The following is a 26,102-nucleotide window of genomic DNA, read 5'->3' as shown; positions in this document are numbered from 1 at the left end:
CTGACTTACCTCCTCTATCTCATTTTATATGCCTCAGGTCTTCTCTAACCTTAATGTCCCAATCTGTTTAGTCTCTGACACTCCCTATTTCTGCTAGTTTAGGCACCGGATGACCAGACCTGAACACACTGTTCCAGATGTGGATGCACTATTGTTTTATAGCAAGGCATGATCTCATTTTTAGAATTGTTTTCTGTCCTGTTCTTTGTACATCCTGACATGTTTGCATCTCTTGATTACTGCTACATGCTGTGCAGAGATTTTAAGTGAGCTGTCCACATTGAGGCTTGGAATGCTTTCTTGAATGGTTAGTACAGTAAAACTCCAGTGGTCCAGCACTCCTGATGGTCTGGCGCCATCTGGAACCCAGAAGTGCTCCGGGCAGCCAGACAATTGGAGCTGCTCTGCCCCCGGCTTCCCCGAGTCAGCTGCTGGTCAGTTCCGGAAGCGGCTGACTTGGGGATGCCTGGGGCAGAGCAGCTGGGGTGCTGCAGGGTTGGTCCTACAGCGCCGAGGGGCGCATCACCCCCCCACTCCACCCCAGACCCTTCATAGCCCCCCTTCTGATAGTCTGGCATATCTGATAATCCTGCGCCCCCTGGGTCCTAAAGGTGTCAGATTATCGGAAGTTTACTGTAGATTTAGAGCCCGTCAGTGTATATTGGAATCTCAAGTGACTCCTCCTAATGTTTGATTCCGAGGGTCTTGTTGTATCTTCAGGGCTCCAGGGTTCCATTTCTGTTCTGTGGTCCTGAGTTTCATGGGTACGCATGACTAGGGCCACATCAGTCCATGAAAATCCAGCCTGGCGAATGGGAACATGCAATGCTGCAGTGCTATCTAGTGGCCATAGGAGACATCTTTCGTTTCTGGCACTGGAGTCTGGTGGTTTGGTAAATGCAGGGTACGTCTAGACTACACCTCTCTGTTGACAGAGAGATGTAGATAAGGCGCATCGAAATAGCTAATGAAGCAGGGATTTAAATATCTAGTGCTTCATTAGCATAAACATGGCTGCTGCTTTTTTCCAAAATGGAGCTTTTTCAGAAAAAAAGGCAATCTAGACACGGATCTGTTGAAAAATAAACCCTTTTTTGAAAGATCCTGTACACCTCATTTTTTGAGGAATACAGGATCTTTCGAAAAAGGGTTTATTTTTCGACAGATCCGTGTCTCGACTGCTGGGTTGTTGCCCCCCTCCCCCCCCAAAAAAAGCGCTCCGTTTCGGGGAAAAAAGTGGCAGCCAAGTTTATGCTAATGAAGAATGGAATATTTAAATCCCTGCTTCGTTAGCAATTTGACGTGTCTAATCTATATCTGTCGACGGAGAGGTATAGTCTAGACACAGCCACAGAGAGCCAGTTAAGGGAGGATCAGATAAACCAGGTTCTACTGTATTTCCTCATCCACAACACAGCTTTGTACCCATGAAACTCAGGACAGCAGAACAGAAATACAAGATCAAACGTTCTATCTAAACAGATTAGGAAGCAGAGACACTATTTTCACATCTGTTCTTGATATCACAAGAGGGCACATAAACCAGCTCCCTTCAGAGCAAAATACAGTACTTAGTGGCCTATCAAAGGATCATTTCGCTTTTGGGGTTAACATGTGTGAACCCAGTATTTCCTGGAACCAGACTGGGTTTTCATCGACTGATGTGGCCTTAGTCCCAATTAAACTGTATAAATAAGGTTCTACTCTATTTCTCTTTTTAGGGTGTGCACAAGCTAACAGATGGACTACTTCTTTTCTACATGTTTTATTAATCTATAAAGTGCTACCAGACCATTTGTTGTTTACTTATTTTTTGTTAGCAATGTGGAGAAGAAATGGCTTGCCACGTTAAACTTAGTAGAGACATAGCCCCAGGTCTACGGGCTGTTAGGGTTTGCTTTTCAGGGGCTCTGCCTTGCTCTGTTTGCAATCAGAAACTCCACCATTGACTTCACTGCCTGGTTCTAGTGCTGTTTTTTACTATCTCAGAAACACTCTACTCTTTCTTTTTCTAGGAAACCCCAGCTCCTGCAGGGTGTCTATGCCATGGGCTTCAACCGACCATCGAAAATACAGGAGAATGCTCTGCCCATGATGCTTGCTGAACCGTACGTATCCATGCTTTCTGCTTCTCCTGGGAAGTGCAGAGGACAGGAGAGCTCATGTACTATTAAACTGTGAGCAGCCTGGGTAGGGGAAGGCCTGCTTGAAGTGGGGTTGAGGCAGACTAGTGGCTGTGTGGAGGATGCCGAAGGCACTCCCTTTCCATGGGGCACTGCTGCTGAAATTCTTTAGAATGCTGGCTGGCTCCCTGCAAAATTTTCCATAGGTCCCCGTAAGCCACCTTTTCCGAGGCTTGCACTGCATATTCAGCCACACCTCTCGGCAGCAGGAAAATTGATCCTCTTGTCAATGTAGGGGAGGCTTAATAAGGCTGTTACGTAACAGCACTGCGGCACTCCTGGACAGGTCCAAGCAGTCAGAATGCCATGGATCATATCAGTGCCCTTAAGGTGAAGGGCATGGAGTAGTGAAGCTAACACTAGGGGGAGGTGAGCAATATGGAAAACTATTGCAGCATCACAGCAACTTTCCCTTCAAATCCCCATGCTGCAGAAAAGCTTCTTGTGCCACGATGGGTGCTCCCTACAGAAATTCATTTGTGTCCTCCCCTTTATGTAGTCCTGCCCTTATGAAGCTAGACGGTGACTTAAGGGACTGGCTGCATCCAAACTAATCTGTGGCTGCAATTCAGTTAATTCAAGCTGTGTTGCCAAGTCCCACAATTGTGTATCTCATATACAGGGCATCCCCGCTCTGTCGCCCCGCTATACATCCGTTCCACTCTAAAGTTGGAAATGCTTGTAGGAACTGATGCATTAGAAGTCCTCCCTTTCCCCACCCTTAAGTCGCGCCAAATTAAAACTCCGATTTGCGCAAATGGAAATCAGCTATCGGAAAAAAATTCCCTGCTTTAAGTTGTTTCACTATAAGTTCAAGTTTTTTGGAATGTATCTTGGACTTAAAGCAAGGACAAGCCTGTAGGGCCATCCCTAAGGGGTCTGGGGCACCTCCCCCCAGTTTCCCAGGTGTAGGACCTAGGGCAGCTCTCCCCCTCCCCACTGCAGGCCCTGTCCCCACCTCTGCTCTGCCCTGCCCCCAATTCATCCTTTCCCCCATATTACTTAGTCATATAATGGATTGTTTAACCTTGTGCCAACGTGTTTGAAATATCCCCTTATGTGTTGATCCAGCCCACAGAACCTGATTGCACAGTCCCAGTCTGGTACTGGTAAAACAGCTGCCTTCGTCTTGGCCATGCTCAGTCGAGTCGAACCTGGGAACAAGTATCCACAGGTAGAGGCTTCTGGAATCTAATGCTTGTGCTGGTTTTTAGTTGTAGTGCAGTGCCATCTAGTGAGAAGACTCTGGCAACAGCTACACAGCTTCAACTTCCCAGTGTGCTGTGGTGTCTAAGCATTGGGGAGCAGAGGCAGCAGAGCTGAAGAAGCTGATTCTTTTGTACAGAGGTACTGGGTTCTCCCAGCTCCCCTGACCAGCCCTGTTCTTGTCCTCCCTTCTCCCCCTCCCCTGTCTTTCTGTGGCCTGTAAAGAGGAGCCAAATCAGGGTACAGTGAGCAGCTGTGTTGGGATGGAGAGTGGGGTGAGGTTGTGTTGGGGTGGGAGCAGGGCTTGTAAGGGTAAGGATCTGTACTGACGAACCACCTGTATGTGAGGAGCTTGGAGAAGTGGCAAGTATATGAAATGTTGAATCGTTCTCTTGCCTTGTTCAGTTTGTATTGATGCCCAGCCTAGCGCCCCAACACAAAGGAATCGGGGCTTAGGGTACATCTAGACTACATGCCTCTGGTGACAGAGGCATGTAGATTAGGCTACTGGACATTGTAAAATGAAGCGGCGATTTAAATAATCACCGCTTCATTTAAATTTACATGGCTGCCCCGCTGAGCCGACAAGCAGCTGATCAGCTAACCATTTTGTTAGTCTTTAAAGTGCTACATAGTACTGTCTTTTGTTTCAGCTACACCAGACTAACATGGCTACATTTCTATCACTTTTCTCTCCATTTAGAGCTATGACCATTAGAAATATCCCTTATGCATCTGTTAATATAGCACTTGTTTGTTCTTAGTATCTGAGTATCTATGTTCTTAGTAAGATGTTCCAGTCACATGCTTATGTGCACAATACAAAATGTACTAGCCACACAAAACTAATTGGTAAACAACACTGCACATTCAAACGAACTTCCTTTAATTGGGAGAATTAGTAAAAATACTGTTCAGCTGATGACTGTTAATGTTACACGTAAATTTCACTAAGTGTTTTATCCTAAAATCTTGGTCTTCTATTTGCACAGAGGTGAAGTTTCACAACTAAATGTATTTCACAGGAAAGTGTGACAGGCTAATATACTCTTATCTGCTTTCTTTCCAGTGCCTGTGCCTTTCCCCAACATATGAACTGGCACTTCAAACAGGAAAAGTAATTGAACAGATGGGAAAGTTTCATCCAGAGCTTAGACTTGCGTATGCTGTCCGGGGCAACAAATGTAAGTATGAGGGAAAATATGCCCCTCTTGCAGATCTAAGCAGGGAAACTTACCTCTTTTTTGAATGAAATAGAGTTACGAGAATTTCAGGGGGGGGGGGGTTCCTCTTAATTTGCAAATGATCATACTGGATTTGACATCAGGTACTCTTAGCACAGTTGGCCTGGAGTCAGATTCTATCAGGTCTGAGTGTTGCACAGAACATGAGCTAGTGTAATGGCACTTCTCATTTGGAAGCCCCCAGTTGTGCATGGAATGAGAGTTGAACAGTTTTACTGGAGTTTCTTCCTCCACCACCTTGGTTACAAATAGATTTGTTAGTCTCTAAGGTGCCACAGGACTGCTTGTTGTTTTTAAAATTACAGACTAACACTGCTACCCCTCTGAGACGGTTCCAAAGTTCAGGTATTTTCTGTAAAATGGAAGGTCACTGGCGAGCCTTTTTGGTGGCTGATCTGTTTTGTCCAAGTAGATCTTTCATATTATGGGTTGCTGGTGCAATCTGCCTAGCAGATAATTACAGATACTACTTTTTTTTTCAGGTATGTATAGGCACTGTATAAACTGCATGGTGACAAGTATCAGAGGGGAGCCGGGTTAGTCTGTAACTTTAAAAACAACAAGCAGTCCTGTGGCACCTTAGAGACTAACAGATTTAAATGTTAGTCTTTAAGATGCCACAGGACTCTTTGTTTTATATGAACTGCTAAATTCATGAAGTTTGGGGGAAATGGTGGATCCTGTGTGCTTCATAAGGGGTTAGTGTTGTGACCAATAAGCTGTTTTGCTAAGAGGAGGGTAACACCAGGAAAGCAAAGTTGGATGCTGCAGAACTTCCCTATAGAGGCTGGAATGATATCTGTTGCTCTGGAACTAATGGGACTGTTCTGTTCAAAAAAGTCAGTCTCCAGGGCAAGGAAAGACCTCTGAGGATGAGGGTGGGGTTGTGGGGGAGTAACATACACAATGATGCAGCATTCATCTTCTCCTGGGAGCGCTGTCCACCCAGATTTCATGAAAGCCTTTCTGTCTGTCTACGAACAGTGGAGAGAGGTCAGAAGATCTCTGAGCAGATTGTCATTGGCACCCCTGGCACTGTCCTGGACTGGTGCTCCAAACTGAAATTCATAGACCCCAAGAAGATTAAAGTTTTTGTCTTGGATGAGGCTGACGTGATGATAGCAACCCAGGGCCATCAAGATCAGAGCATCCGCATTCAGAGGTAAGGGCCGTCCCCACGCTGCCAGCTGGGCTGACTAAGGGAAGGGAAAGATTCTAGTTCCCCTCCACCGCAGCCAATTGGCCCCTCGTTATGTAAGCCAATGTCTCTGTTCCTCTTCATGTCTGCAGAGAGAGCTGTCTTCCAAATGGTAGGACAAGATTATGTGCTGGTCACTTAACTACTAAGGCCACAGGTTACATTAGAAATACACTGAACTCCGCTCCAGGCAGTTCATAAAGCTAGAAATTCATTGAAGCCATTTAATTATTTCAAGGAGCGAGAACAGCACTTCCTATCCCGAGTGGGATTCATGCTTAAAATGTCCAAATTGATCTAGATGCCATTGGCAAATTGAGTGGGGATGGGATCAGATATTCGTAGGCTCGTGTTTCGAAAGCCTAACAGACTTAAAAGGCTGAGCCCGAAGGCTTGTAAGTGACTGAGTGTCGCTTTGCAGCTGTGCTTATCCTGTCCCAGTGAGCTGATGCTTTTTAATAGGGAAACCCTGACTTGTCACTTTGCCTTGCAGAATGCTCCCCAGGGACTGCCAGATGCTCCTGTTTTCTGCCACCTTCGAAGATTCTGTATGGAAATTTGCCCAGAAAGTTGTTCCCGACCCCAATATCATCAAACTGAAGCGAGAGGAGGAGACGCTGGATACCATTAAGCAATACTATGTCTTGTGCAATAATCGAGATGAGAAGTTCCATGCTCTCTGTAATATCTATGGAGCCATCACCATCGCCCAGGCCATGATCTTCTGTCATGTGAGTCATTCTGAAAAATGCAGGGAACAGCGCCATGCCCTAAATAGAAGGGAGCTCTCATTAAAACAGCCCCATTCTGAAATAGGATCTGCAAATGCCAGGAATCCTAGTGATAGACCCCTTGCAACAGGACTGAGGGCAGAGTCGTTCTCTGTTAGGAACACAAACGGGGAACAAGCCGTTCCTCAGCTTCTCTTGGAAATGTAGTGGGAAGGTTGAAAGAATCTGCCTTCCCAGCCAGTCTCAACGCTAATTGTCTTGTTGGGCCTATCTCTGCTGAAGCTGGAAACCTGCTAGCAACAGTTATTTACAAAAATGGTTCCTACTGTAGTTTCAGTGACTCCTGTGGACACTGGATTTCTTAAAATTGTGATAGTCAAACTGAATCAAGGCAAACATACTGCAGCCATCCAGCACCAGCTGCTCTTAAACATGCTTGTGGCGTGCATGGTTCCAGCCATCATGTGGCTATGTGCCTGGTTTTCAATTTTGGAAGCAGTCTCCCCAAAACCAAAGCATTTGAGGTGCTGTAAATCAGGAAAATACATGTTAAAGTACAGTAAAAGCTATTTTATTTGGTATTTCACCAACCAGAAAGCGCTATAGCTGGTATTGCTGATCTTGGAAAATCTGGTTTATAGTCTGGTTGGTGTGGGGCTGGTAGACTCTATACCTGGCTGTCTCTGGCTCCTTAGAAACAGGTACATATCCCTGATGCTCCTAGGCAGAGGACCAGTCACCCGGGCACCATATGCACACCCCATCTGAGCGCTGGCTCCCCTGTTCCTGTGCACTGGGAACTGTAGCCAGTGGGAGCTGCAGAAGCGGCACCTGCAGGCAGAGGCAGTTGACAGAGCTGCCTAGCTGCATCTCCATCTAAGAGCAGCAGGAACATGTCCCTGCTTGCAGGGAGCCACCCAAGGTGGGTGCTGCCTGGATCCAGCATCCCAAAACCCCTCCCATGCCCCAGCCTAGAGCCCTCTTCCACACCCAAAACCCCTCATCTCTGGCCCCACCCTGGAACCTGCACCCTATCCCTATCCCTCACCACCATAGAACTCTCCTGCATTTATTCTAGTTAACTAAGAGTTAGCCAGGATATTTAGCCACCCGGCACCTCCGGTATCTCAAGATGCTGGATAACAAAATGCATACAACAAAATGGTCAAAATCTAAGCAAAGAGGATTTAATGGGATAGAGAAATGTGTCTTGTGGTGTGGGTAGGTAAAAAGCCTGCCGCTGGTCTGTAACCCTGTTGGGCCTAAATTTCCCTCTAAATGGTGGTGATCACCCACAACAAGCTTGCGCTGTAACAATGACGCATCCTGACACTTTTTTATGGAAGCTGCTGAAATTGCAAATTTTAATTAAATGCTCATGGTGATCATTCTAGCAAAGTTTAGCTCTAGATTGGGAGAAGATTGGTATGTTAAGGGACGTGTTCTGTACCCAAGTGTCTAGTACAGCAAAGAGCTGCTTCCTACGGCCTTAAATGCAATGTTTGACATAGTCAGGGCTTTAAAAATTAACTGGTGTCCTGATTTTTATAGCTGCTTGACTCAACCCTTCAGCAGAGATTCTCAGTGGATGATCTTAAGGGACCTGTTCAACTTGAAATAAAGCTAGTTTCCAAAAATGAATAGCTAGTAGTACTGCAGACTGCATTTTTGTCCCAGTCTTCTTGGTGCAAGCATGTGATCTTAAAATAAGTTTCCTATTTTTATTTGTTGCTGAGAGACTCAGACAAGCAGAGGAACTGAGTATACAGGAAAAATGTAGATGAAACTGACTACATACAAAGAACTATCATATATAAAAGAAAATAAGAAACGTGTCTCTGAATTTTATCATAATAGCTTTCAAACGGAAATGGGAATGGTTTGGGTTCATTGATCCTTTTAAATTATGATGCTAGAATCCTGGGATAAGCAGATTGAAAGTTCCATTCTATTGAGAGGCCTATTTCTGTTTGAAGTTCAAATACTGCCTTGCCAGAAGGATCTTGATTGCTCTTCCTTTACTTTTCAGACTCGTAAAACAGCAGGCTGGTTGGCAGGAGAGCTGTCAAAAGAAGGTCACCAGGTAGCATTGCTAAGTGGTGAGATGATGGTGGAACAAAGGGCTGCGGTGATCGAGCGTTTCAGAGAGGGCAAAGAGAAAGTGCTGGTGACCACAAATGTCTGTGCCAGAGGTAGCTTGCAATATCACTGCATTTTGGGAAGGGAAGAGAGGGTAGTTTTACTAGAGATGGAACTTTGGTGTCCGTGACTGACGTACAAAATATTGCTGTACCTCCTATAGAAGAATTTGTATCCTGTGCTAGATTAATATAAGAGAGTCCCTAACAAAGTCATTCCAGGAGAGGCTGACAGACCTAGTGTCCCCCAAAACTTTGGCTTGTCCTTGACATGTGTGGATTGGGTTATGTCTTTCTCTCCCAGAATGGCTTAACGTAGGATTTTCTAAAGTGACCTGAAGTTAGGGTGAAGAATCTTTGCTTCCAGACAGTCTCCTTGCTTTGTCCTTTGGGCACGCTGAGGAATCCTGTGGCTGCCCCCTGCCTTGGCGGGTGCTGTGCGCAAACAAACGCATGCCCTGAATTGTCTCAACAACAATTTCATTATCACTAGAGGTCAGTCAAAGGAGTAAACTCCTGTAATAGTCTGTGCTGCAGGTTTCAGCTAAATGAGGCATTCTGAACAGTGCTGAAGCTGAATGACTCTTTTAGCCTGGGTGTTGAAATGTACGAGGGCAATTTATTAGTGCTTCTAGGCATCAATGTGTAGTTCTGGTATGAAACTGTTAAACTAAGCACCCTTGTGTTACCTAATATTGTCTCATTGTCATACCATACCTTAAATGTTCTTCCATACATTATGAAGATCCCTGTAAGTTTTGCTGATCGTTCACCCTTGACATTGTTACAGGCTTCATCATGGCAGGTTAGCTCAACTTTCCTGGAAACTTGGAGGCAGTAATAGTACAGCTCTGTGAAAGACATTGAAACCCATGGCACCGGGTGACCCCCGATTCTGGCAAAACTCTGAAACAGCCCTGGGCTAAAGCTGTTCTGGCTTAAAATGGGCTAACGGAGAGTTGTAATATCTCTGCTTTTTCCCCCCAGGCATTGATGTAGAGCAGGTCTCTGTTGTTATCAACTTTGACCTTCCTGTGGATAAAGATGGCAACCCAGATAATGAGACTTATCTGCATCGGATTGGGCGTACAGGTCGTTTTGGCAAGCGAGGACTGGCTGTTAACATGGTAGACAGCAAGCACAGCATGAATATTCTCAACAGAATTCAGGAGCATTTCAGTAAGATCCCTTAAGATGAATTTCTCTTGCATGGTTATAGCATTATTTCTGTAGAATGTTGAGCAATGGTGTTATCAGACACTGAGAGACTAATTCATATTTCCGAAGGCCTCTGAGGTCTTGGTCTTTGCTTAGGCTTATACTGTTTTGCTTTGCTGCATATTGTCTATCAAGGGTACAGCTGCACTTTATGTAGCATTTCATTTCAAAAATAACATTGAGAAAACTAGGGAAATAGCCAGTTGTTTGTATACATTTAAATAAACAGAACTTCTGATGTAATTGTCTTTGTTTTAGGGTAGAACAGTGACTGCTGTTTAAAGGGCAGATGGGAACCCATTTTGATATCTGAATAACTTCTATATCTATCATAAGATAGTGAACTTCCAAAGTGATGCATGGCAAATGTGCCTTGGAGATCTTCCTTGCCTTGCTATATCAATCCAGTTCTCATTGGCTAGTTGGCATTATTCAATATGATACTCTGCAAACCATAATGTTATTTGAATGCCCATCAGCTTACAACAAAGACATTGCCCCCTAGTGCCAAATAAATTGTTTCCAGTTTGATCTTTGAAACTTGCATGGCCCAATGATCTGTGTGTCAGAGCCACAAAATATGGTCTTCACGCCAGCATATAGCCAGCCAATCCCATGGAAGTGATCCTTCTAGTGGGCTGAGCCCAAGTATCCACACAGTTCCACAGCGGGATGCCAGTGGCCTGTAAGACTGGCACTGGGCCTTTGGGCACCAACCAATCCTATCTCCCTTTAGCTGTCTGCAATGAATCCAGCCAAGCCAGACTCCTGCTGGAGGTTTGTACTGTACTCCTTCAGAGCACAATACTCCGTATTTGCCTTGACTCCAGACAACTTGTTCCAGAGCAAGATAACATAGTCACCCAGCATACAGAATCTGAAAGTCTGTGGGTTGGAATAGAAAGGCGAAGATTAAGATTGAGTTCAGAATGTCCAGTGTTGGCCAGGGCTCCCTAAAGCCGTGCTGCTGAGGTGTCATCATGGTCCACTCTTCTCATCCCTGCTGAAAGGTGGGGGGAAATCTCTTCCCTTATTGGTTGCTGTGTGTGAACCTCTTGGCTGTTGAGGTTCCCATTGTCCTTCTGGATCCTCCATTGAGTTGGGTTTGTTTTGGCCCATCCTTTAAACAAATCTTCATACCACCCCAGATAGTTAGTGACACAACACCTCATATCCCAAGAGCAGCTTTTCAACCCTTTTACATTCCACGTGTAACAATGCAAAGCACAGAGAGAAACTAAAGCATGCATAAGAATTAAAAGAATATTACCCATACTCCCACTTTCACTCGCCACATTGTTGAGACTTGATTTATAAAACTTAATTCCATTGTTTGTATCACGGATTGGGATTGATTCATCTTGTGATAAGAATGGAAGTGGAATTTCACACGTCAGGAATATTGATGCAGGAAAGTGGGATCTTGTTTCATCTTCTGGTCTTTTGTTGTATAACATACACTAGTTTTGATTCCCTTCTAATCTCCTCTTCCAGACAAGAAGATAGAGAAACTGGATACTGATGACTTGGATGAAATTGAAAAAATAGCCAACTGATATGAAGCTGCTGAAACTGGTGTACACCCTCCTGGGGTAGCTCTCCCACTACAATTGGCTCAGCGCTCAGATTGGCACACCTTTTGGCCAGTCGTGAAAAGGACTCTTAAGATAAGAAAACACAGAAATTACCTCACTTTAAAAATTGCAGTTGGACTTAAAATTGTACCGCTCTGGGGAAGAAGAGGAAATGTTTACAGAAGATTTTAACATTTCTTAGTTTAGCCTTAAAATGGGAAAATGTTTTAAATTCTAAGAAATAGACTTGCCAAAAAGTGGCCAATACGTAAATATCTAAAAGGAATAAACAAATGCTTTATCATTGTTAACTGGGATACTGTTTTTAACATATGTTATCAGTAAAACAAAACTCAGCCAAATATATGGACATTGACTTTAAAAAGCAAGGCAGACGGTTTTGACTAAAAGCTAAATTTACCTACAATAGGATTTTTTTTTTTTTTCCTGGCTTCCTGGTGGATTTACCCTGTTTTTGTAGATTGTCCAGAAGATCTCCTCACTAGTTCATATTCTCAGTGATGCTGTGTTGCTTTTAATGGGAGTATTTTGTTTTTAGTTTTGTTTTTTAGAATGAGCACTCTTCCGAAAGCAGTGCGGTGGTTGACAGTGTTACTTAACTACTATAGAAGTCCATATGCGGCAGTTAACCTTGCCAAACCAAATCTTGGTTCATAAAAGTGGGAGGGATCAGCAGCGTAAAGAGGACTGTACTAATTAATATCCCAAATAAATTCACCCCTACAAATGGGGGATTAGTGTCTCTACAAATATTAGTGTGTCTTGGCAGGGGAGTGGGAATTCTAGTTACCTTTATGCAGGTGGTGCCAGTTTTAAAATGCTGCTGTTGTCTGGGCAGCTCCATATGAAGTCTCATATGAAGCTGTTGGCCTCTACCAATCAATAATGGAAACAGGAATATTTATCTGATTAAAAAATCAAAATAGCTTGTATTGACCAAAAATACCCATAAAGAGAACACCAAATTTGCCTGTTACAGCATGTTTCAGTACCACAGTCTTGAGTTAAATTGCTCAGCCAAAATACTGATGGGAAGCACTCTACTTTCATTGTGCTTGTATCGCAAAGCAGACAGGTCATCAGGCCCTACAAACCTTGCCCCCCAATGTGACCCTTGCCAGTGAAGGTTTTTATTTAGAACTTCTATGTTTGGGTTTTTAGTTGAATTGGGACCACTTACCATGCACAAGTGGAAGTTGGTGGGGTTTTGTTCCTCCCTAATTCCAGAAGTATGCTCCTAAACATTAACTTTGTGGTGCACAGTTCTTTTGGGAAAAGTGGACATGCGTGAGCAGTCATCAGATTGCTACTCAGTGAAGGAATCACTTCAAAATAAATGTATAAATTGTAAATTTAACTATGAATTTTCTTTGCAATTTTGGCCATCATATTCTGTTCAAAGACAGGAACGTTGATCCTTTTACCAAGTAAAAAAAAAGGCTCATTTAAAATGTACCTAAAATTTTAGGAAATTGTGCACCCTTTTATCAATTTGTATAAAGTCTTTAGTGGAAAAACTGTTAAAATTAAACTTTTTGTATTCTGGGGTGTATCTATTTTTATTCTGTTTAAAACCTATTTAAAATGGCAGGTGAGTGAGTGCTTGCGTGTAGAATGGAAGACTTGTTTCAAACACCTTTAATAGTACAACTGAATGACCTTGTGACAGCAGTGCATTGGGTTGAACTGTCATGAACGCCGCTGCTGGTCCTGTGTGCTGTTTCTAATGTACTTTTAATTGGAATAAAGACTACATACTGAACTGTGCCGGTGTTTGGCTTTGGCATCCCTATTTGTTATCAAATGTCTTGTGAAGGGGAGATGGAGTTCTGACAGTGCTTTCTATTGGAATACTCCCAGGTGAATCCCACTGTGAAACATGAGATTAATGTGACTGAGCTGCTATACTTCCCAGATGCTTTCAGTGTCAATTTATGGCAGCATCTTGCCAATCGTTTCATTTGTTAATCTAATATAACGATAGAGTGGATTAATGTTATTCTTCTCTAATGTCTCTTGATGCCAGGATTTTTCCTGGCAAGGGCCTTAGTGGTAACTAAGTACTAAAGGATAAAATTTTGAATGAGGTAGATGCTAAATTTAAGTCATGCATGGCCATTAAGACACTTAGCTCTTTCTCCTTGGGGCAGGAGGGGCAACTCAAAACACTGCCATTCGAGCTTTCCAGCCAGTCACCTGATCATCCCTTTCTCATCACTTATTTTCTCCGCTAGTTATCCTTAGCAGCTTTCTGTCCTTTAACTTGGCCCTCCCCACTTACATGATCCTTAGCACTGAAATTGTTAGTCCTAAGAATTATTTAGAATCCAAACCAGTGTCATACCTGCCTACTGCACAGATTAACAACTCGTTCCTGTTCTAGCTGCTGGAAGACAGAGAAGAATTGGATTAAGCATTGCAGGATTGTTTGGATGCAGTGATGTGTAAGTAGAATTATAAAAGCCTGATCTGTTTTTCTAGAAAGGCTGTTTATTCCTCTTGCCTAGATGTTCTATAAACATGTGTTATAAGATTAATTGAACATGCATGAAGAAATGTGGTGAAGTCAAACCTCTAGTTCATGCAAACCTTTAATTTAAAACCAAAGTTGTACCGAGTCTTAGCATCACACTTAAAACAGTTTATTTAAAATTGCTAAAATGTAACATCATACACACATCTCAAACAGTAAATTGATCGTACTTGACCCAATATTTGTTTTATAACTTAAATCTGATTTTTCCACCACATCCCTGAGACTATTCCTGCTGTCTGTCATGTGACTAGCTGATCTGTGGGGGAGCAGAGATTATATCAATGCATAAATCTAAAGTAACTACTGAAACAATGCCTGTCACAAGTTATAGCTTCCAGTGAAATTGTTCATTGATTTTTTTTTTCATAGCAGAGCTCTTCTGGACACTATCTCAACAGCTGTTAGTTGACAATAGGTTATTCCCTTTATCCTAGCCCAGATGTGATTTGAATAGGTGCATTAAAATGGAAAAGGTTCGATAACCATCTGTAGAAGAGGAAAAAATGACTGCAGTAACAACATACAGAGCTTTGGTCACATTTCACAACTAAGTATTTAAACAGGGATGGGAAGTAACCAGTTAATAGCATAGATTTATTTAGAAAAAAATGAACACTTCACCTATGGGGGTGGTTTGTGTTCTTTAGCATTAGAGGGCTCTTGTATGCTATGGTTTACCTGCCTACAACACTCAGTTCTGCTACTTGAACCAGCCTTCTCTTGCTAACAGCCAACCCTAAGTTCATAGCAGAAGAATGCACTGTATTCTTCCATGTAAAAAAAAAAAAACTGATCATAGTTCATTCTTCCCACTGTTCCTGGCAATTTTCATCGTGAAACATTCTTTCTACCATATTCCCAACTAGGTTTCTAATGAGAATTACAACTAAGCTCTGACGCTCACCCTTGAAGACAACTGAGAAGGCTTCAACAGCAGCATGTAGGCTAAGCTAGAAGCAAACAGACTTGAGTGCTACCCCTTGCAGCATCACGTAGTGCTACAATTTCAGCAGTTATCTTGTTCTATGGGGCTTAATTGCTAGCACATGAATATTTACTTTTGACAGAAATTCAGTGTGTGATATCACAGTAAAGAGCAAATATTCTACCAACCTTCTTTACGAAAGGTGGGTTTGGCCATTACAGTGAGGCAAAAGCACTGAATGTTTTTCACTTGTAATAAAAGTAGCCTATTTATTTGGCAAGCTGTCCAGTCAGATAACAGAAGCTATTCTTTTCTGAGTGCTCAAACTCAGCTACAGTAAATGGACTGTTTTTTTACTTAAAAAGAAGTGAGGCTCTTTAGCACATGCACATCAGCTGCATTAATACAAAACCAAGCCAATCTATGCTAGCAGGTAGATTTTTCAGGACTACAGAAAATAAATAGCTCTAGAAGAGCCACAATAATTGGGGTTGTTATTTACCTAGTAAACTATTCCTCTAGCAGAACTCCTCTTGTACATATTTAGACAAAACATTAAAGCAGTGATTAAAGTTAATCACTCAGATTAATGCAGTTGAATTTAAAAGCATGTTAAATTGCAGTAGTAGTTAGCAAACAGCACTGAAATGCAAAGTTACAGCAGACAATCCACCCTTGACTTTGGATTTCCTGATTTACAGATGTGCATCACGCTCTTAATGCACTAGGTGAAAGAAGAAAACTAATGAGTTAAAGCCTATTTGTATCAAATATACTCAGAGGAGTCAGACCTTCTTAACTATGACTTTTTTCTTTTATGAGAAGACAAAAGTAGTCAGTCTTGAGGCACTGAGATTGTATGGGCATAGTTTGGTTCTTGAATGTACTTTACTCTTAACCTTGTACTTTTAACACATCCCAGTAATCTGTTCACTCACAAACTCAGTTTAAGTTACTGCTTTGAGGCTGTTTTTCTGCATATTGACCGCTGTAACTGTTATTGCAGCTAATAAGCTATTTTATTATAAAGATGATTACTATAGCTGTAAGGGATCAAAACAGAGAAGGGAGGAATAAAAATAGTGCTGCTTGAATCTTCCCAGCTACGTGCATTATTCTGACTCAGACTCCATTCTGGGAAGAGGTACATTCCTGGAGCAAAAACAGAAGATGAGACAGGCCTCCCACCACCAGGAGAGAGATGGGTCTTTCCAGAAGAATGGAAACTCTTTTAAAAACCACTTAGAAATACTACAAAGCCCAGAAGCTGGTGCTTGCTCTTAAAGTGAATTGTGATTGTACATATGGAAAAATACTCTTAAAGCAATGTGTACATACTTTAAAATAATTAAGAAGTATTTCAGCACACTCCATTTATATACAAGTCTACTTCAAGGGAAGCTCTTGGAAGACAGCAGGACTAAGAAGTAGACCACTGAAACAGATCAGGCTGGTCCAGTTCTTAGACCACTCATCAATGGGAAGTTCATGGCATCCAATGGAGTTACATGCTTAAGGTGTGATAGAAGTTGTGCAAGAACAATTGTACATTTAGAGATCTCCATCTTGCTCTTCCTGTAGGATACACAACACTGACTTGTGTGGAATTCCACACTCCTGCAGCGACTTCGTAAGATCAGGAAAGTGCCTCCTAGGCACTTCCATGGTTTCAACACTACAGTGTTTGTATTGGGTTGTGGTTTTTTGCTCTGCCACAGCAAGAACCATTTGAAGGCTATCTGTAGGACTGAAATGATGTTCAAATCTTTGACCAGAAGGAGACCTAATAGCAAGCAGCAATCTTGGCTCTTTCTTCAGAGGCTCCTCCAAGTTTAAAACTGCTGACAAGCTTTCTTCTCTTGTTTTCCTTAATGGCTTCTTTTCATAAACGAGAGGCTGGACTTTTGAATGTTCCCCTCTAGCCCCTTCATTCTCTGTCATTATATTAGTGGATTTTCCTTCTCTGGGAAGGGTTTTGGATGGTTGCTCCTCCTCCTGTCTACTACTCATTTTCAGTTTGTTGGTCTGTTCAATCATTGTTTCCACAGCACCCTTCCCCAAGCCCTTCCTGCTGATGGACGGGAGCACTCTGTACTTATTTAGGGAAGATGAGGTCCTCAAGGGCACTTGTTGGAGGAGCTCTGGGATTTCCTCAGGAGACACCTGCCCTGGCTGGTAAGATGGTTTGGTAGATGATGCTCGTTGATTGCTTGCTGCTTCATAAGGAGCTGCTGGCTGAGGAGAGGCTGGCACTCTATAAGAATAGGCCTCCACACTATGGGAGTAATTCAAGCTTGATCTTGTGCGTCCTTTGGCAGATTTCGGCCGGGTGACGTGCATATTGATGGTATCTGACCGCCAAATGAAACCTTCTGCAGTGCCCACTGTGGTGTTGCATTCAGATGGTGCTATGTTCAGAGGAGCTACTGTGGCCATTGCTTCTCAAGACACCTGTAGAGGGGGTGACAGATGGAAGAAAAAAGTTACATGAATCAGTCAAATCTTTACATCATTTTATTTCACTAGAGTACCCCAGTTTTATATTGTGCTATGTTTAACAGAGTAGGGCATCTTGGCATGTGATGATTTGCTGTCGGGGAGATTACAGAACAGCACTCTTGCTGTGTCACATACCAAGTTAATGGCATGTATTCCCAGATGCTGGCTTTGTAACAGCTCCAGGTTCTTTGGTGTACAGAACAGGTCCATGTATCGGTAAGAGACCACATTCACCTTATTATGTTGTAGGAACAAACAGAAGTGGGTTCTCTCTTTGGAAGGGTCCCACAGTACCTTACCAGCTATGTACTCACAACATGATGCAGCCTAAGCCACACCTGGAATGAAGGACTCTGGTAAGCTGCACAACAAAAGGGAAGGGAAATGCTGATAAGAGATACCATGGCAGTTAGAAGTTCCATGGGATTTTCAATAATAGAGCAGATAAAGCCTTGTGGGGTTTGTTTTTGTTTTTTTATTTTCAGGTTTCATCAGGCTCCCATGCAGCATGATACTCCATTCAGTGAGATCAGAAGGATAAATAGGTGAGTCAGCCCCGCTGGGATCAAAACCACAACTCTTGAGAAATTCAAATGTTAAAGCCAAATAACAAAAGAAAGGTTTTAGCTCTGTTTACATGGTATGTGCTGTATATTAATGTTTGCACAGCACTGTATATCTTGTGCTAGTAAGTGTTCTTATTGCTCATGAAGCATTTGAAGTCGGGGGAGACTTATTTATTTTGATAGATGGAGTGGGTATTATTTGCCTTACAAGACAGACAAAACAGGAGCATCTAGTCACCAGTTGGGGTTGGTGTAGGCACCACGCACTTAGTGACAGTAACTGCCCAAATATCTCATTATCTAAATAGACTAGACACAGAGAGGGTGGGTGAGAGGAAGTGTTGTTATCCTTAACCAAGATAGTGTCTGGTAGAGCCAGGAACTTAACTGGAACAGACCCTAGAGCTCTAATGTCCCACTCGACCAGTGTGTTTATCCACAGTCCTTCCTCTCTAAGGGATGTCTCCACCATAGCTTTATTCCATGCCCCAAAGCCCCATTACCATCTACACACATGCAACCATCAAGCATGTGCTTATTTTTGCATTTTGAACCCATGTTTGTTTGCATGGATGGGGGCACGGGATGTAGCACAAGAAAGCATTAGCTTGTTAGAACTTGCCCATTTTGTAGTGAGGATGCTGGCACAGGCACAGTCACAGGTGTGGTCCTTAATGTCCTTCTCATAATTCCCCCTCTCTCCTCCCCAGAGGAAAGGCAAGTTCTCCCACAGTTGACAAAAGTCCTAGTGTATCTCTGCACAAAGAATCAAGGGCTCCGTCCTGGACACAAGAGAAGTACAATGCAGTGGGTAGGACTTTGCTGTGGGAATGCTCATGTCCAGGCTCTAGGCAAACCTGCGTGCTCCAACCCACACCTAGGATAACTCTGCAGTGTAGCCAATGGTGCACTTGTCAATTTGTACAAAGGTGTTAGTGAAAAATATATACACTATTTTTATTGTGATGTTAGACACTTACTGAACGTGGCAAGCATGTGTATGTAGAGGAGCAGATATGAAATCATTGCTGTTTCTGCAAAGGTTCCCAGTGTGAACTGATAGGTAAGACTGATTACACATTGGCTTTTACAAAAATTTAGAAGTTTCTTCTTTAAGTCCTTTGAGCCAATATGGCTGATTCAAGCCACTCAAACCTGTTGTAAATGATTACAACTCAAAAGACCTGAAGTACATCTCCTTAGTAGCAGTTACCATAGAGGTCTTCTAAGGATGATGGAGCAGAATTTTACTCAAGTGCTCTGAATCACAGCTGCAATAATACCATTTTGCTCTATCAATTCAAAGCAGCCTTAGAGCCACAAGTGGCCACAGCAGTGGGTTAGAGTAAGACTAAGGATATTTACATTGTTCTCTCCCTGTGGCTTGTAAAAGTGGTTTGGCCAGTTGTTAGCAATGGCAGGTTTATTTGGATTTACACACCTCTGCAGGGAAAACTTCCTTTCCCCCACTCCGTACCTAACCCACCTTCATACTCCAACGCCTCTTCTCAAGTATATAAAGCATCTGTCACTCCAAGGGGGATGCCAACATGCATGTTCCACCGTATTCAGGAAATTAACAAGCGTTGGAAAACCAGATTTCCATTGGCCTTTTGCCAGTGATGAGTTATTTTACACCTTGTTTCTCCACCTTCCTCTCTTGTCTCAGTGAAATGGAAATGATCAGTAAATTAAACAACGTCTAGTAAAAACAAAGTACAGATTTAATGTATGGGTGTGCCTTGACATGCATTTACTATCAAAGTACAATAATCACTCAACTACCTAAATAAGTGATCTGTTTACTAACAATATATATACACAAGCCAAGCTGGCTGACAGTAATTATCTGGACACAAAGTGTAAGTCACCAATAACAGATCCCTAGGATTGTATTAAAAGGGCAGACATGTTATTTGATTTAGAATACCTTCAAATAAACTCCTAGAAAGCAAAATCAATATAAAGAACTAAAACCCATTATGCCCCTTTAAAGAAGGATTTCAACTAGATTGTGGCAAATCAGAGCTGTCTAGAAATATGCTGACAGTGAGCAAAATTATGAATAATCCCCCAAGAAATTATCTGTTTGCATCTTCTGAGTACTGAACAGCATGATTTCATTTTAAGATAAATGTGCTTAGCATTTTAAATTGTTACACCAGTCTTTAAACAAAACACAATTTAAACCTGGGCTTCTCAATCAGAGGCCCTTAATAACAGAGCTGTGCCTTGTATTAATGAGATTTTAAGCAACAAAAGACCCAAGATAGTAGTGGCTGCTTTCCCAAAGGGCACAGAAAATGGAGAGGACAGGGAGTTCATTTGAACAAATGGGTATAATTACTGAGGAAGCAATCGAATACTCATTTAATTCAACCTTTCTTGACTTTGTGCAATTGTTGTAGTCTTCACACTGCTGTTACAAGGAAAAGGCCATGGACTGGCCAGCATTTAGAATCCAAAGGATGCACTGTGGGTGCCACTGGGTGTGGTACTAAGACTTTGAAAAGTGGCCACTAATTTTGAGGCAGTCAGGTTTTGGGTGCCTAATTGCAGTCACAGGGGGGTGCAATTTTTCAGACAGGCGGGGATACCCCGGCACTGCTCCGGAACCTCCGAAAATCCATCTTTTTAAATATACCCCTTGGCTCTGATCTACCGCTAGCAGCTGCGCTCAACGCCCAGACCGGAATCACTTAGGACACAACCGTGTACAAAGGAGGTAGGCGAGGAAACTGAGGCACAATGTGGGGCAGACACTAGCCCCAGGTTATCCGGCAGAGCTGGGAGCGGGTCTCCCCCCCAGCCCGATGCTCTATCTGCTAGGCCGCGCTGCCTCCCTTAGAATCTTAAATGGGGGCGGGGGCACTGCTTGTGGAAGCGTCACCGGGCTGTCTACCCACCCGCCCGTGCACCCGGAAGCCCTGCCCGCCCCGGGGGCTGCGACATCCTCCAAGCCCGGGCTGGAAGCGGGACAAGGGGGCTCCTGACAGGAAGGGAGCCTAAGGGGACAGCCGGGTCCCCCGGGGAGGCAGCATCCCCGCCCGGCGGCTCCGCGCTCTCACCTCCGCGCCGCTCCATCCAGCAGCCCGCTCCCAGTCCCGCTGGTAAACAGCCCCGCGTTGCCACAGCAACCGGCCCCGCCCGTCACCCACTTCCGGCAGTGACCGGAACAAAGCCGGACTCCCCCCCCCCCCCCTTCCCGCGAACCAGAGAGAGCAAAGGGCAGGCTGGCTAGAGCGCCCCTCTCCCGGCCTGTTCCGAACGGTGCCTACTGGCCCGGCCCCGCCCCTCCGAGGCTGCGCTGCAGAGGCGTGCCAGCCTACCCCTCCCGCTCCATGGGCCCGGGCCCCCGTCACCATAGCAACGTCCTCCTGGGGACTCCCCAGGGGTCGGCCCTCAGGCCCAGGCGGCGGCTTTTTTTGCGGCAGCCGCCAGGCAAGTCCATGCCCGCTGCCTGGGCCATGCACAAGCCATGAGCAGACCGGGACCCCTTGGGGGGAAAGGGGGTGAGAAACCCTGCCTAGGGCCCCCAGGGGCTGGCCCTGTCTCTGGCCAGGTGGGTGCATAGAGCTCGCACCTAGTGCGGTGTCAGGTACCCGTTTCCCTCTGCCCTTAGCTGGGTGCAGGCGGGTACGGATTAGGGACGTAGGAGACTAGTTGACTATCTGATAAGCATTGGATTATTGGCTAGTCGTTTGACTAATTGCCTAGTCGATTCCCCTCCCCCCCCACACCTGTAGTTAACCGACTAGTCAACTAGTTGATGTGGACTCTTGTGCATTTCAAAGCAGGCACCTGAGTGCACCCCAGAGTCAGCGGGACTTCCCACTGGCCCCCGGCTGTACTTGGAGTTCCGCATTCCTCCTTTGAACTGTACAAGAGCCCCAGCGGAAGTGCCAATCAACTAGTTGACTAGTCAGTTAATCCCATTTTAACTTCCTTAGTATGGATAAAGAAGGGGGTTGGGCGAAGGGGAATAGAACGGAAGTGTTCTGGGGCATCTCTCAGGGGAAGCAAGAGGAAAATGCAGGACTATGTAGCACTTTAAAGACTAACAAGATGGTTTATTAGATGATGAGCTTTCGTGGGCCAGACCCACTTCCTCAGATCAAATAGTGGAAGAAAGTAGTCAAGCAAGGGAAGTAGGGAAGCAAGAGGGCATGGCTGGATTTAGTAGTGATTCTAGGGTCACCAATTTTGAACTCACTAGCCTTGCCCCTTCTGTGAGACCCCGCCCTTTCCAGAGGTCCTGACCCCCCAATCACTACATTGCCTCTCCCTTGGTGGCTCATTCTCCATCCTGCCCCCCCCCCCACCACTGTCATTGGGCTGGGGCAGGCATTTGGAGGGTGGGAGTGAGGGGTCTAAGTGGGGATGCAGTCCCTAGGGTGGGGCCAGAAATGGGGTTGGGATGCAGCACAGGTCTGGGGCAGAGTGTTGCAGTGTGGAAGAGGGTGAGGGCTCTAGGCAGGGGCTGGGATGAGGGTTTGAGGTGTAGAAGGGGGTTGTAGGCAGGGCCAAGGGATTCAGAATGTGGGGGGAAAATGCAGGTTGAAGCCGGGAGTTGGGTGTGGAAAGGAGGTGTGGACTCTGGCATGGGGCTGGGGATGAGGGTTTTGGAGGGACAGGCTTGGGGTTGGGTACATGCTTACTTTAGGCAGTTCCTAGTCAACACTGCAGGGAGGCTAAGACAAGCTCCCCACCTGTCCTGGTTCTGCACTGTGCCCCGGAAGTAGCCAGCAGGTCGTGCCTATGGTGAGGGAGGGGAGTAGGAAGTTCCTGGCCAATGGAAATGCAGAGCTGATGCTCAAGGAAAGGGCAGTGCATGGAGCCCCATTGCCCATCAGCCTAGGGGCCAGACCTGTTGACCATTTCCCAGGTGCAGTGTGGTGCCAGGACAGATGGGGATTAGCCTGCCTTAGCCTTGCAGCACCGCTGAACAGACTTTTAATGAACTACCAGGTGCTGCAATTGAAAATGGCCAAATTAAAGACTGGGGAGAGGCGGGGAGTTATGCAAGCTGGTTTTGGCTCATTCTGTTGGCTGCCCCTCCTGCTGGAGTATATAAATGCTTATCAGATCTCACACTATGTAAGCAGGAGTGAATTATTTGGGTCTATGAAACAGAAAGGCTTTGTTAGGCTGTGCCATGACAGAATAATGGGTTTGTTCCTTCATTGACACGCTGCATCACAACTCAGTGATGTTTAATGCATCTCATCAGGTTGCAATTTGATGTGTAGTTTGTTCTGATGGATGCCTGGGACTGAGCAGCTGGGGTGCTCCCAGGTAGGTCCCCACATCCACGCACCTCTGTGCTGCGGGGACCAACCCGGCAGCACCCAAGCTGCTCTACCCCAGGTGTTCCCAAGTCAGCCGCTGCTGAAACTGATCAGCGGCTGATTCCAGGAAGCCCCGGGGCAGAGCTGCTCTGCTCCAGGCTTCCTGGAATCAGCCGCTAATCAGTTTCAAGAGCGGCTGAATCTGGACACTAATCTGGACCTGCTCCTGCAACCTGCTCCAGACACGCTCCTACCTCCTAACTTTGCTCCGCATCTGCCTGGTCTGCCCCCCCCCCCCCCCGCCCCATGATCTGCTGCTCGCGGCTTTGCTCTGCGTCTCCCTGGTTTCCCCGGGGGAGGTTTTTTCAAAGGCAGCATTGGCAAGCAGCCGCTTTTTTTTTTTTCATTTTAATTTTATGTTTTTTTTTTAAATCAAGAAAGAGAGTGAATGCTCGGAAGAGCAGAGGCAGACTGCGGGCAAGCAGTCTGCGGGGCGTCGGCCTTACCAGCGAGCTGTTGAGAGCCCCATTCACTCCTGCCGGCGGGGCGGGGCGTCGGGCCTGCGAGCGGGGGTGTCAGGGAGCAGTTGACGAGCCCCGTTGAAAAGTAGACTAGCCGCTTCTGCAGGTGAGGGGAGGCGAGGCTGGTGGGAGCAAGCGGGCGGGCCAGCAAGCCAGCAGGCAGGGTAAGCGAAGGGGAGAGGGGGCGGAGCCTGCATACAGATGAGCCCAGGGGCTGGCTGGCGGGAGGAAGGAAGGAGGGAGGAAGGGAAGGAGGGAGGAGAGCGGGTCGCCGCCCAGAGGGCCGCCGGTGCCCCACCACCACCCGGGCCTCCCTGCTGCGAGGGAGGAGGCGCGGCGGGTGGGTGAGTTGGTCGGTCTTGGTGCGGTGGCCGTGAGTGAGAAGAGGGCGGCAGGCGGTGAGCGAGCGAGCGGGCGGGACTTAGAAAATTTCTATTCCCCCGCGCTGGGGGACGTCTTGGGAGGGGGAGAGTACGTCTGTGTGCGCCGTGAGGTGAGGTCGAGTGTAGTATCTGGACCAGGTTCGTGTTTGAAGATGGCCTGATTAAGCAACCGCCGTGGGATCGAATCCTTTGCTCCGTGAGACCCGATCGGATCCAGCCCTTTTTAGGGCTTCTGCACCAAGACTCTGCAATCAACAGCCTTCTTTCTAGGCACCACGGAAACCGCTCCAGAGCGTAAAAGCCTCCAGTTGTGTGCCATTTCTTTTTCTTTCTTGGGAGGGGGAGAGTGTGCACTGTAAGGTGAGGTAAGCAAACAGGTGGGTAATAACAGGGAGTTTTGAGAGGGAGTTCTACAGGTGAAGGAGAAGCAGATACAGGACTCTTGAGGGAAGTGTGTTTTGTTATTGGGGCTTTCTTACTGTGTGCTGAGCTTGTGTTTGTTTGGTGTGTGGTGGTGGTGGTTTTTTTTCTTTTTTTTTTTCTTTCCCTCTTTGAGTGAGGCTTTAGAGAGGGAATTCTCCAGGTAGAGGAGAAGCAGATACAGAAGCCTTGGGGGAAGTGGGTGTTGTGTTTGGGGCTTTCTTGCTGTGTGCTGAGCTTGTGTTTGTGAGTGAGGGTTGGTGTGTGTTCTTTTTTGGTTTTTGTTTATTTACTTATTTATTTAGTTTCCCCTGTGTTTGAGTGAGGCTTTTTTTCCCCACCTGCCCTCCCCCTCCCCTTGATGGAGTTTGTGCTGTGATTGTCTGTGATTGGCAGGTGGAAACTGTTGGCTTCAAATTAAAGTTTGAATTCTAGAAGCCTCTGCTGATTGGCTGAGCCTTGGTAGGGGGAGGGGCTTTATAAGGCAGTGGGCAAGCGACCAATGAGCTTGCGAACAGGTGAGTACTGACAGGGAGTTTTGAGAGGGAGTTTGGAAGGGGAGAGGGAAGGGGGGCAGGTTCTCTTGCCTTTCTTTTTAAATCCCTTTTCCAGGACAGCAGCGATGGTTGGTGATGGGTCTGCTGTTGTTACCTGCACAGCGTGTGCCTTGTTTGTCTTCCTCCCAGAAGAAAGAACGGATTTCATCTGCACGAAGTGCAAGCTGGTCGACCTTTTGGAAGAAAAAATTAGAGGACTGGAGGCCCAAGTGTCGACCCTACACTTGATCAGAGAGGATGAAGACTTCCTCAATAGAAGGCAGCATTTAATCCTTCAAGCACAGCAGGCAGAAGATCCAGAGAGGGCAGTACGTGACCAAGAAGAGAACTGGCAGCATGTAACTTCTAGAAGGGGAAAAAGGCCAGCACGGGAATCCCCCGATGCTATAGAAGTAAGCAATCGCTTTCAAGCTCTGTCCACAGGCTCTGCGTGCTGAAAGCTCTGGAAGGGACCTCACAAGGAAGAAACCGGAAGGAAACACCATCTACTGGAAGGCATGGGATGCGTAGTCCTGTGGATGGGGGTTCCACGGCCACCACACCCAAAAGGAAACAAAGGATGGTGGTGGTCGGAGACTCCCTCCTAAGAGGGACTGAGCCATCCCTCTGTTGTCCGGACCTGGAATCTCGAGAGGTGTGCTGCTAACCGGGAGCTCGCATTCAGGATGTCACTGAGAGGCTTACCAAGCTGATCAAAACTTCGGATCGCTACCCCTTCCTGCTTCTCCACGTGGGAACTAATGATATGGCCAAGAATGATCTTGAGCATGTTACTGCGGATTATGTAGCACTAGGAAGAAGGATCCAAGAATTTGGAGTGCAAGTGGTGTTCTCCATCCTCCCTGTTGAAGGGAAAGGACTGGGCAGGGATCGTCGAATTGAGGACGTAAATGT

The 26,102-nt window shown here is 45.5% G+C and overlaps 2 protein-coding genes and 1 long non-coding RNA gene across 6 annotated transcripts in view; 2 read left to right on the top strand and 1 right to left on the bottom strand.

Annotated features, from left to right (window-relative positions):
- Positions 1–13,280, top strand: part of LOC102444945 (ATP-dependent RNA helicase DDX19B) — a 29,442-nt gene extending 16,162 nt beyond the window's left edge. Inside the window, exons 5-12 of the mRNA XM_075906778.2 lie at positions 2,016–2,108; positions 3,255–3,357; positions 4,459–4,573; positions 5,618–5,795; positions 6,325–6,562; positions 8,592–8,754; positions 9,688–9,879; positions 11,413–13,280. Coding sequence (XP_075762893.1) covers positions 2,016–2,108; positions 3,255–3,357; positions 4,459–4,573; positions 5,618–5,795; positions 6,325–6,562; positions 8,592–8,754; positions 9,688–9,879; positions 11,413–11,474 — 1,144 coding nt within the window. The 3' untranslated portion in view covers positions 11,475–13,280. The remainder of the gene's footprint in view (positions 1–2,015; positions 2,109–3,254; positions 3,358–4,458; positions 4,574–5,617; positions 5,796–6,324; positions 6,563–8,591; positions 8,755–9,687; positions 9,880–11,412) is intronic.
- Positions 13,281–14,086: 806 nt separating this feature from the next.
- Positions 14,087–21,222, bottom strand: UBXN10 (UBX domain protein 10). Of its 3 annotated transcripts, XM_075906781.2 has the most exons (4): positions 21,108–21,202; positions 19,526–19,741; positions 18,662–18,821; positions 14,087–17,425 (listed from the first exon to the last, which is right to left on the bottom strand). In XM_075906781.2, the coding sequence occupies exon 4, from the start codon at positions 17,408–17,410 to the stop codon at positions 16,526–16,528; it is 885 nt and encodes a 294-aa protein (XP_075762896.2). In that variant the 5' UTR covers positions 17,411–17,425; positions 18,662–18,821; positions 19,526–19,741; positions 21,108–21,202; the 3' UTR covers positions 14,087–16,525. The 3 variants fall into 3 exon arrangements, with proteins under 3 accessions (XP_075762896.2, XP_075762894.2, XP_075762897.2); XM_075906779.2 differs by lacking the exon at positions 18,662–18,821; XM_075906782.2 differs by lacking the exons at positions 18,662–18,821; positions 19,526–19,741 and having other exon boundaries at positions 21,108–21,222.
- LOC142819448 (uncharacterized) overlaps positions 20,902–26,102 on the top strand; it is a 24,264-nt gene continuing 19,063 nt past the window's right edge. Inside the window, exons 1-2 of one of the 2 annotated variants that reach the window (XR_012897364.2) lie at positions 20,902–21,149; positions 23,765–23,954. This is a non-coding gene — a long non-coding RNA (uncharacterized LOC142819448). Of the gene's footprint in view, positions 21,150–21,358; positions 21,602–23,764; positions 23,955–26,102 lie in introns of those variants that run through there. The other variant, XR_012897366.2, reaches the window with a different exon arrangement.

Source organism: Pelodiscus sinensis, chromosome 24, assembly GCF_052426305.1.
Source record: "Pelodiscus sinensis isolate ZL-2025 chromosome 24, ASM5242630v1, whole genome shotgun sequence".
Taxonomy (NCBI): domain Eukaryota; kingdom Metazoa; phylum Chordata; order Testudines; family Trionychidae; genus Pelodiscus; species Pelodiscus sinensis.
Note: the sequence above shows the minus strand (reverse complement) of the source record. Positions and strands in the feature narration are given on the sequence as shown.